At 33.5% G+C, this 11604-nt stretch overlaps 1 protein-coding gene across 2 annotated transcripts; it reads left to right on the top strand.

The window, feature by feature from the left end:
* The first annotated feature begins 39 nt into the window (after nt 1–39).
* Nucleotides 40–5966, top strand: LOC131932074 (ADP-ribosylation factor 6). Of its 2 annotated transcripts, none has more exons than XM_059288953.1 (5): nt 40–416; nt 2015–2112; nt 2400–2503; nt 2611–2809; nt 3059–5966. In XM_059288953.1, exons 2-5 carry the CDS (start codon nt 2031–2033, stop codon nt 3199–3201), a joined length of 528 nt encoding a protein of 175 aa, XP_059144936.1. In that variant the 5' UTR covers nt 40–416; nt 2015–2030; the 3' UTR covers nt 3202–5966. The 2 variants fall into 2 exon arrangements, with proteins under 2 accessions (XP_059144936.1, XP_059144937.1); XM_059288954.1 differs by lacking the exon at nt 40–416 and adding an exon at nt 510–581.
* Nucleotides 5967–11604: the final 5638 nt, after the last annotated feature.

The following is an 11604-nucleotide window of genomic DNA, read 5'->3' as shown; positions in this document are numbered from 1 at the left end:
ATCAACTTCCTGATTGAAAGAACTATTCTTTTCGCAATTACCATCTGTGTAATACTTAGGCCGTTTTCTACAAAATTTTAATTAAGTTCTAAGCTATATAAATATTTTAAATGCTTCTAAAATATAATTAAGTCATATCCGACATTTAATAAGCAATACTGAGTTACATTTAAAGAACTATCTTTTTAAGCGTAAGGTGTCAGGTCATCGCTTGTTCAATTGGGTTCAACTATGGAGTCAGTATTGAAATCTTGACGGAACGAAAATACATACAATAATGCATATTTGTCCGAAAATAGACTATTGAGAATAAATTTCAGCTCTGTACTTAGTGGATTGAGAAAGTACTAGTCCACTCATCCTATTTATATTCTGTTTTGTAGGATATCAAACATTGATTTGGGAGATAAGCAAAGGTAAACGCATTAATTTTTAAATTAGGAAAGTTAAGCACTCGCCGGCGGTATGACCTCACCACCGTCACAATGTTTACAGAAGAATAAGGAAGAGAAGTATTGTAAAGGCACGCCCACCTTGATGATTAAATGTCCAAGTGTCTATTTTGTATTTTCGCTAAATCAGTAATGAATTTGATAGATAAGCCTAGATTTTTTCTATGATTAAATTATGATGATAGTTTTTTTTTTTTATTTAGGCCTAAGTATCTAATGACTAGAGTCTATCTGCCTTTTAAATTTTAAATTTTAAATTTTTAATCTTATTCTTTATTGCTTTACTTGCTAGTTGCTAGTTTACTTGCTTTGCTACAAAATACAATATCAATTCAATATCAAATCAATAGACCTACACTCTACACTAAGCTGAATTTAATATTTTAATTAATACAAGCCATATCCTAAGTAATCTAGGTTAGTTTACCACTTACTAGTATTAGTTACTAAGACTAATAGATCTATCCTCAGTTGCCAGTTCAGTAGAGATCTATCCTCAGTTGCCAGTTCAGTAGCATCATCCTCATATCACGACTAGATTCTAAATTTCTAGGCCTATACTATAGAATAAACAATTAAACATCAACCAACACTCAGTCAACACTGGCCAGACTCTTATTTACATATTCATTATTGCTGTCTATGGCCCAAAAGAATCATTCAGATAGTTTTTCTGTTAGTGCCATCCTGTATAATTTAATATTAGCCATTCTCCCTAAAGTTAAAATTAAATCATTCACGTATTCTGCCAAACCAATTCCATTGCAAAGTAGGCCTATATCCATTAGCCTATAAGATAATACAACACAAAAGTTAAAGCTCAAACAGACTTAGAGACTGAAATAATTAATTTAAAAAACCTGAGTGACTCTTTTTCTGTCCATGAATATTGAGAAATGGAGAAATTTGGCATGACATGGTGGGTGTCACAAGTAGATCTATAGGCCTATAGCTTGGTGGGGTTTTTATTTTTTCTGTGTCTCTTTTATCACAGTATTTTTTTTCATTGTTTACTATGGATTATTTAATAATGCAAAGGGCCAAATGATTTTTAAATTGCTAAGCACAAAAATATAGCCTACATGTCACACATTAACACTAACAGTCGAAAGTGTATGACATCTTCAACCAAAAAACAGAATTTAGCATAATAATTTGAGTGGGGCAATTTTTCGCTAAAGCAGGAAATATATTTAAAATGTTTCTTATAGTTATTGTAGCTTTGTATTCAGATGACCAGCCACCTTGCTTCAAATAAGTTTTTATAGAAAAAATTCCATAAAGAATTGCTGTTTTACTTTAGGACTAAAATCATGCCATTTTTTCTGGCATAGAATGGCAGATCATTTATTTATTTTAAAATCTTGCATTCAAATTATAATTAGATTAATTTCGCATGATGATAGGGCACTATACAGGCCATACAGTGTAATTGGGCTTTTGTTATGGTCAGTTAAGGATGCTGTATTTCTGTTCAAAATGTTTTGCTCTTGGTTAGGTTTCACTTGTTAAATTGTAATTTTAACATTGAACTTAAAGCTTTTTTTTTCTCTTCATCTCAGGTAAAAATTACACACCATGGGGAAGCTGTTGTCTAAGATTTTTGGTAACAAAGAGATGAGGATATTGATGCTTGGTTTGGATGCAGCTGGGAAGACTAGTATCCTTGCTTATTATCATGAACATTCAAAGTTTAGGCCTGAGTTATATAAACATAGTTACTGCAGACGATTATTTAAAATTGTTAATTATTAGTTAGTCCTACATGAATATTTCTAATCCTGGTATAGTTGGATAAGCTTTGGGGTTAATGGGTACCATTTACAATCATATGTCTATAATAGCTAATATGGTACCATATTTTGAAAGTAAATTATTTCTTTCACTTGTTTTAAAAACAAGAAATCTATTTTGTAATGTAAATATTTGCCTTTACTAAGCTTTCAGCTTTATTGTATAAAATGAAATTAGGCCAGTCAGTGACGACAATACCAACAGTAGGTTTCAATGTGGAAACAGTGACATACAAAAGTGTTAAGTTTAATGTTTGGGTAAGGAATTTTTTAACTGTAATCAAAGTTCTTCCCTAGTTGTTTTGATTTGTTTACAAATTTTATATGGTGTTTTTATATGTGTATATTTTTTTTCTTAATGCTAGGATGTTGGAGGTCAAGATAAAATTCGACCGTTGTGGAGGCATTATTTTACTGGCACTCAGGGGCTTATATTTGTTGTGGACTGTGCAGACCGAGACAGAATTGACGAGGCCCGTCAAGAGCTTCATCGCATTATAAATGATAGAGAAATGAGGGATGCAATTATACTTGTGTTTGCCAATAAACAGGATCTCCCAGATGGTATGTTATATTCCTTTTTCTCTATAAAGAGATCAATGAACTTATATAAAGTAAATTTGAAAGAAAATTTCTTAATCATATCATGTTTTCTAATTTGATATTAGGAATTATTTTCAACTGTGAGATTTTATAAGTACTACAAATTAATTATTTTAACAGCATATTTTGAATTTTACTAAAGATTTATTTACTATTTGCTTTATTTATTGATGTTTGTTATGGCTTTAATCTTTAAAATTCTTATTACAGCCATGAAACCACATGAAGTACAAGAAAAATTGGGGTTGACAAGGATACGAGATCGCAATTGGTATGTACAACCATCATGTGCAACGACAGGGGATGGTCTATTTGAAGGATTGACATGGCTCACTTCAAATCACAAGTCATGAAGCCGGCATTATTAGTTTATAAATAGGTCTAAATTATAAATTATACATACATCTTATGTGTAGCACTTCACGTTGGAAGCTGCAGCCCTTTGGTAAAACTTGCTAATTATATTTCAGTCTGACAGGTTACTTGTTGTTTTACTGGCATCATTGTGTTTTATAAATATATTTTTCTTAAACATCTAGTACAGTTAGCAATTTTTGACATTATTGGCTACAAAATTGTAAAGGAAACATCTTGTATTGAGTTTTTGAAACATATATTGCAAGGTTGTCAGTGTCAGTTTTAAGTTTATGTATAGAATTTTGTGATGTGCTCACGTGTGTGAGGTTTTTATAAATGTATACAGGCGGCAGATTCAGAACTTGGTGCCAGATTTTTTAGATTTCTAAGGAGTGAAAGTTTTATTATCAGATTTACCAAAGGACTGCACTGTAAAGGGCACAGTAGTTTACTAGTTGTACAAATTGATTTTAAAAAAAAACAACTGCTGTGCTTGAAAAGCGAATGTTTGCATTTTCATATTAATCACCTTGCAATCATTATGGCTACTGTTGGTTTATTATGACTCTTCCCATGGTATTTAGATTGTTCTTCAAAGCTAAAGCCCTGAAACTTTCTTACAGCACAAGCTATTCTCATTTTATATCATGGTGTGGTAGTGTTGTAGACAGTTGTTTTTCCCTGAGTGTGTATATGTTTCCATTGAATGTTGATGATGGCTGGTCAGTGTATAGTATTATCACGGCAATAACCCGAATGATGTAAATTGTGGTTTGTTTTGGGTGATTAAAATGTGGGAATTCTGCATAAAAATCTTTATTTTACATAACATAGTAATCGCTTCTTTATTATTATGTTTTCTTATATTGGCTATGCTCAAGGCTTGTGTGCCTTAAAGTGAATTAAGCTGAGCCTTGCATGCATTATATTCAAAGTCATTTTTTATTAACTACTTTTCCTTATGTTTCTTTCGTGCTAGACAATGAATTATAAATTATATTAACAGTTCACTTGCATGAAATGGGTGGTAGTTTTCATCATATAGGGATAAATTATTTTGCATTGTTACAGCTGCGTTTGTGTCACACATTTTGATTCCTTGCTGCTAGTTATGCCTGGTGTTTTTATATTCAGCCAATGAAATAGGTGCAATATGTTCCTTATCGTGAAAATGACAGACTATGACAACGTACCTAAATTTAGTTGCTTTCTGTCATTGGTTGGTGCTTTTTTTTTTTTTTTCAATTTTTTTTCTCTCTGTTAAACTGAGCCTTGTATGTATTATCTAAATAATTTTAAAAAATTAAACCATCTCATACTGGCTTAGGTATTAAAGATATGATTAGCAGTTGTGATTGTGGTGGCTCAAAAGTCCTGTTTGGGGTGTTGAATTACTTTACTCACTGTGTTAACCTTGAAAGACTGGGATCATGCATGCTGTTGGGAAACAAATCACCATTGTTGTTGGCTGCAGTCCTAGTTGTGTCATGCAACCCACAGATGAAATCAAATGTTTGCTTGTTGTGGTTTTGACTGATGTTTTCAAACCTCTTAGTCACTGCCCTGTTATATTTGTTGACTTGTAATATTTCTTGAATTACCTCAATGTAGCCCAGCTTCTGCACATCTAGTAGCTCTGTTTTTAAACAACTACTGGTACATTACCTGGCATACAGAATTTAATTCTGCTTGAGCCATTTTGTAATTAAAAGACCAATTCATCTCTAGTAGGTAGAAAAAAATATTAACTCTTGATTGATCCTCTTTCATGACATTCAAATTTTAGTTCTGCTGAGTGTGCATCATGTGCATGTAATTCTATATGCGGTTTTCTTGGGTTTTTTTTTTATATATAATCTTTCATTGAGGTACATTGTGATTCAGTCCTAAAATTATGTTTGTATTCAGAGAAAGTAAGTTGTGGAGTGTGGTACTTAATTTAAATTGTGGTTTGTCATTCTGCTTAATTTCTCAGCAGTTATGTCACTTTTTTTTTTCTCTTCAAACTGCTGAAATAGTTTCCCAGTGTTTACTTTAAATCATATTTTTCATTGGGTTTAATCTTAGGAGCTTTGTATTGTTGAACAGAGAAAATAACGTATTTGGATTAAGTAATGTTAGTATTTGTCGTGTCAATAATTTGACTGACTTACATTTTAGTCATAGTCTTAAAAGCATATTGAACATACTTTTTTCTTGTAAGTTTACCTGCAAGTCTAAGAAAGAACTAAAGTTCTCTCCCTTGCCTAGAAGTAATTTCCCCTTTCAATGTTTTCTATTGGTCATTTAACTTCTTTCTCAAACAAAATATTTTAAGGGATGTGGGAACTGTATAGTAAGGTTCAGAAACTAAAGAACTACTACCAGAATTTGTCATAATTTATCACTAAGTTTGCTGCCTTTTAAGATTGAGAGGATCACTCTAATTGGCAAGTTAAATCATTTTTTTTAATTTAGATCTTATTTTCATCTGGATACAAGTTTTTTACGATGTTTGTCTCATCTATGTAACCATTGTACAAAGTTCCATTAGTGGAGAGTTTGTGTGACTGGGAAATTTTGTTTGTTGAATGCTGTTTAGCAAGATGATGAACAAAGTTGGCAATCTTACTAAAAAAAAAAATCTCCTGTTTTGTTGTTTTTAATTATCACCATGATTGATTGTTCTGCCAGATTTTATCTTTGATAACTGTTGTAAATATAGATTCTTACCAGTGTAAACCCTATGGGGTTTATCTTTTGAATAAACACTGAAATTTTATGTTTTATCTTTTATGAATTGAGTACTCAGTATAACACTAAGCACATACCAATTTATAGTTCACAACAATTTATGACCTAATTTGGACATTTCCTAGTTTCAAGTAATTAATTTCTTTTAAATTCATATTTGTACCCTTTTTCCGGAACAATGCTAGCTTACAAAAGTTTCATTTCAAGTAGTTTTTTTTAAAAAAAGAATGTTAATGGGTGTGTCTTGCAGCATTTCCTTACTGTCCACTGCTTGTCTCTTGATCTAGCTTGCCCAAGTTGCCATATATTTGTACAGTCGTGTTGCTGAATATGGTTTTCTTTTCTATTTAAATCAGCTGCATTAGCCATTCTGTGTGCAGGTTAGCTCAAGGGTTGCTATGAAGTTCTATGATCATAAATAATTTTTGTTAACTTATTTTTTTTAAGATCTCTCACTTTCCCCATATAATATATTGCACACAATTTATTTAACCGATACAGTTGCATTGAAATACATCTACTACTGATTATTGTTTTGTATCCTAGAAATGTTTTTACTTTGAAAACAAAAATTATGTTGCTATGCAATGTCCTGTATGGTTTTTTTTTCCTTGGAAGCTAAAAACTATCACATAATTGTATAACAAAATGAATACAATAAAATTGTAGGTTAAAATTGTATTGTATGAACATTGTTGTATTATAGCAACATTGGTATGATATAGCAGATATTTTTATTCATCTTGCTTTTATTTCCTTATATACAGCTAATCTTAATGTTTATTTAGAGCCAATTATGTTATTATTATTAATCTGACAGACACAAATGCTTTATTTACTTTGAAAAATTGATTTGTAATCAAATAGATTTTTTAAAATAAAGTAGAGTGTTGGTTGTAAATTTGCTTTATAACTGGATTTTGTAACAAAACTGAATGAAAATGTAAAAACTTTTTTTTTCAATTCCGCAATTTCCAGATTTCCAGAAGTAATGTACTCTTAATACTTAAAGAGTTGTCACCACTGTATTTTAACTTGTGTTAGTTTAGTATCTGAATGAAAGCTTGTTTATTTAGTATGTCTTATGTGTGCATTTGTAAAAATGTTTCTTTAAAAATGTATTAGTCACAGTAACTAACACTTCCAGGAATGCAGAGTCTACTTAAAAAATATTCAGAATTGATTTTCCAGAAAACATTAACGGCCCTAGCCCATTTTGGTAGAGACACGCCGCGCCCGTTTTGCGTCTATTAACTTTGACTTAACTTTTGGCTTTTGATCATCCAAATTTCATTGAGATTTCAAATATGTATTTAGACTCTGCAGTCCTGAACTACTTTATTAGACTTATATTTAGCTCACCATTGCCTTTATGGTGTGTAGGTTAATCTAACACAAACCTTGCATGAAATGTTACTGTGTGAATAAGTTTTTAGTAAGAAAAAATTATTAGAGGATGTACATATTTTTTCTTTTATTAAAAAAAATGCAATTGTTTTTGTGACATGTTAATATAAAAAAAAAAAAACTAATGCTTTTTATCTTCTCTGGTGAAATTTCTTGTTTAGTTTAACCTTAAAATGAATGGTTGCTTTATAGAATTTGTTAGTCAGCTGCCAAAATACTCACATGTTCTCTTTCTCTTGTTGCTGAAACTTTTTAGATAACCTTTCTCTTTTTCATATTGTCTAGAGCAGAATGATTTTGAATAGTGTGATAGCTATAGTAAACGAAACAAAAAATGTGCTGTGGGGGTAATAGCCAAGTACTGTTGTGTCAGCTATTCAGTATTTTTTTTTATATAACCAGACTGCAATGGTAGATTTTTTTATGGCTGTATGAAGTTTGAATTGCTAGTGAGATAGTTTGTCCTGTGTTATAGGTTGGGTAGGAAGGGGGAGCCTAGAGGACGTGTGTAGAAGCCACATTGATCACGTGTGTCTGGGTCACCTGTCAGTTATAACTATGTTTTTATATTATGTACATCAATAAACTCTTTGCAACAGACAGAATCTACAATGCCTCATGGTCTTGGTATTTTATACTGCTCGTAACTGGTGTAAAACTCGTATTTACTATTTAGGCCTATTATAGTAATTATACCTTCATGTGTTTGCATATTTTGAGTATGGGGTTGTGGCTTTTTTTTTCTTCTTTTTTTTTTTTACCTCGTTAACAAGTCAGACCCTTTATAACATGGCCTCATTATCCAACTGCACATTTTCCCTTACCTGTTGCAATTTCTGTTGATTAAAGCGTTTCGTTTAGCATGGACTGAATAGGGTATGGATAGAATCTACTGATAAATGTTTTAGAATGCAAAAGGGTGACTGCTCACTTTCAGAACTCACCCCTTGTGACGCATCGCCACCACAGACCGCACCTCACGTATAAGTGTGACGTCATTTGTTGATGCCCCTCCCCAAGCAGTTTCAGAGCAACACGCACACAAAAACACAGGCTGCATAGGCCGATTTGCTGTCTTAAGGGAACGAAAGTTGAGAGACTCTTCAGTTTCCAGACTTCAAGTGCTCTTAATAAGGCACTTAGAGTCAAATTTAACACGATCCGTGACAAAAATATCGCAATTTCAAGAACAGTGGCCTATTTTTGAAAAGATACATTGCAAATGTTTAGCCATGCAAAAAGGAATATTTGCGTACACTTTGGACAATATTGACCAAAAAAAGGTACCCAGGACGCAAAGCTAGGCTATCGGAACAAAATAATAAAAATACAATATCTTTATTTAAAACAGTTTGTAATTTAAAACTAAATGTTACCATCGGTCCAATATGTAATTTCATTTGAACATTAAAGGAGTTTAACACAGTGCACGCCCCAAATGTGTTGAAAGATAGACAGTGTTAAGTCTTTCAGGCATAATCCTGTATATTGTTCAAGAATGTCATTTATTCTACTTCTTCCACCACTGGTGCGGCGTTGTGGGATGTACGACTGCTAACCCAAAAATGTTGAGTTATTTGGCTTGAGTCCGTAGGGCATCCCTAAGCCCACCTATGTTAGGGAGGATAAAGGCGGCTGAGGTGCAACGTCATTTTCGGAGGCCGAGGGGGGGGGGGGGGGACAAAAGGGAAGACGTGGAGGTAAAAATCGTGAGGTTGTATGTGTAACACCCCCCCCCCCCCCCCATGGGCCTATTGATTAATTTTTTATTACACTTTTCAAACAAAGGCTTTAAAAAAATTGAGTTAAAGAATTAAATGTAAAGATACACTTTTAATCCCTTCTCTCCACGTCACAAAAAACCGACCCCCTCCCCCATCAAGGGTGGACTGGCGTGTCAAAGCGGCCCGCGAAACGAAAAAAAAAGTGACCTCGTCACAGTTTCCTTCCATCAAAACCTAAGATCCTTCTAGGTCTATAGACAAGGTACTTCGGGTAGACCAGGGGTCTCCAAACTTTTCAGCCCGAGGGCCGCATTGACTATCAAAGTTCAGTTCGGGGGCCAGTTTCTTCCAGGCATGTCTTTGATTTTTCTAGGCAAAGTTCCTCAGCTATCACACACAAACGTTTTTTCCGTGGACAAAAAGATCTCCGCGGGCCGGATGAGAGGACCTCGCGGGCCGCATCCGGCCCGCGGGCCGTAGTTTGGAGACCCCTGGGGTAGACCATAATCAATTAGAGATGGTTGTAAGTTTGACCAAAGATATGTAATTTAAGTAACACAAGTAGTATATTAGGTCACTTTTGGGTAGTATGGGTGAGCAGGAGCAGGAGCAGGAGCAAAGGATATATAGGAAAATACTCCCCCAGCCTGGGACAATGACATATAGCAAAATACTCACCCACCTGGGTGAGGCGGGTGAACCGGAGGTACAACGAGATATAGTAAAATACTCCCTGGGGGAGCAGGAGGTACACCGACATATAGCAAAATACTCACCCAACTGGGTGAGGGTGGGTGAGCCGGAGGTACAATGACATATAGGAAAATACTCACCCACCTGGGTGAAGGTGGGTGAGGGTGGGTGAGCAGCCTGGGACAATGAGATATAGTAAAATACTCACCCACCCTAGGGTGGGTGAGCAGGTGGGGGAGTAGGTCAGTAGGTCACCACCGGTGACCTTGTGACGTAATTAGTAACATTATGACGTAATCATTGACCTAGTTACGTAATTTTAATGCGTTTTTTTTAAATTAGTTTTAATGAGTTTTTTAAATTTTAATTAATTTTTGACCTAGTTACGTAATTTTATTGTTTTTTAATTAATTTGATTTTAATTACTTTGTTTGTGTTTTGTTTGTTTATTTTTAATAAGTTTAATTAATTCGATTTTTTATTTATTTTGTATTTGTTTGATTTTAACTTTTTAATTATTTTTATTTTGTTTATTTTTAATTTAATTATTTTATTTTTAATAAGTTTAATTAATTTGATTTTTATTTATTTTGTATCTAGTTACGTAATTTTAATTTAATTTTATAATTAGTTTGAATTTTTATTGACTAGTTATGTAATTTAATTACTTTGATTGTTTTATTAGTTTGTTTACTTGTTGTTTAATTTAATTACTTTGTTTATATTGTGTAATTTTTATTAACGAGTTACGTAATTTGCTTATTTGTTTGAAATTCATTTTAATTAATTTGATTTTAATTACTTTGTTTAATTTATTTATTTGATATATTTCTTTTCTTTGTTGTTTAATTTGTTGGTTTGTTTATTTGGTTGTATGTATGTTTTAAATTCTCCCATACAACGACCGTGTACAAAAAACAGGTTAAATTCTCCACCACAACGAACGTTACAAAAATAGAACATCCATTAAAGATAACGATCAGCCACAGCTGTTACGTATCGACCCGCCCGCGAAGTTTTCTCACCGCTGCCCGTTTTAATGGGAATGTATTGATCGCAGCCGCTGGCCCATCACACCTAATTAAATTTTTGTTATGCTTCACCGAGTTTCCCCCGAGCGGTTGACAGGTTATGGTAATTAACGACGTACATTAAGTGCCTCTCCGTAAAGTACGTAGGTCATTATGCAACAGCTGTTGTGCGACAGCTGGTGGTGTAATTAGGTTGAGCAACCGGACATTACCTTGTTGGTTTTCTAGTACGCGTATGCTACACGTATACACACACACACACACACACACACTAAATTAGAACAAAAGTCTTCTTATATTTTATTTGTTTATTAACGTTTCTCCAATTCATCAAAGGCTTTTAAAATTTCATCCTGTAAACTTAATAGGCGCTCAAAGCAGACGTGACTCATACTAACACCAGAATTTGTAGGAAAATTGGGCAGACGGAGGGGGAGGGAGGGGGAGGGAGGGGGAGGGGGGAGGGGAGAGGGGGAGTGGATTTGAGGCAGGCGGAGGGGGAGGGAGGGGGAAGGGGAGAGGGGGAGTGGATTTGAGGCAGACGGAGGGGGAGGGAGGGAGGGAGAGGGGGAGTGGATTTGATTTTTTAATTAGTTTAATTTTTTTTTAATTTTAATTTGTAATTTTAATGTATTATTTTTATTAATTTTTATTAACGAGTTACGTAATTTGCTTATTTGTTTGAAATTCATTTTAATTAATTTGATTTTAATTACTTTGTTTAATTTATTTGATATATTTCTTTTCTTTGTTGTTTAATTTGTTGGTTTGTTTATTTGATTGTATGTATGTTTAATAGTAAACGGAGAGG

The sequence above is a fragment of the Physella acuta genome, unplaced genomic scaffold (genome assembly GCF_028476545.2).
Source record: "Physella acuta isolate Inbredline_101_S28 unplaced genomic scaffold, ASM2847654v3 ptg002083l, whole genome shotgun sequence".
NCBI classification, from domain to species: Eukaryota; Metazoa; Mollusca; class Gastropoda; family Physidae; genus Physella; species Physella acuta.
This window is presented reverse-complemented; position numbering and strand designations above follow the sequence as displayed.

Coding starts and splice junctions, on each gene's coding strand:
- LOC131932074 (XM_059288953.1), top strand. CDS start 2,031: ATGGGGAAGCTGTTGTCTAAGATTTTTGGTAACAAAGAGATGAGGATA. Junction 2,113..2,399: donor GGATGCAGCTGGGAAGACTA/GTATCCTTGCTT, acceptor CTAAGCTTTCAG/CTTTATTGTATAAAATGAAA. Junction 2,504..2,610: donor GTGTTAAGTTTAATGTTTGG/GTAAGGAATTTT, acceptor TCTTAATGCTAG/GATGTTGGAGGTCAAGATAA.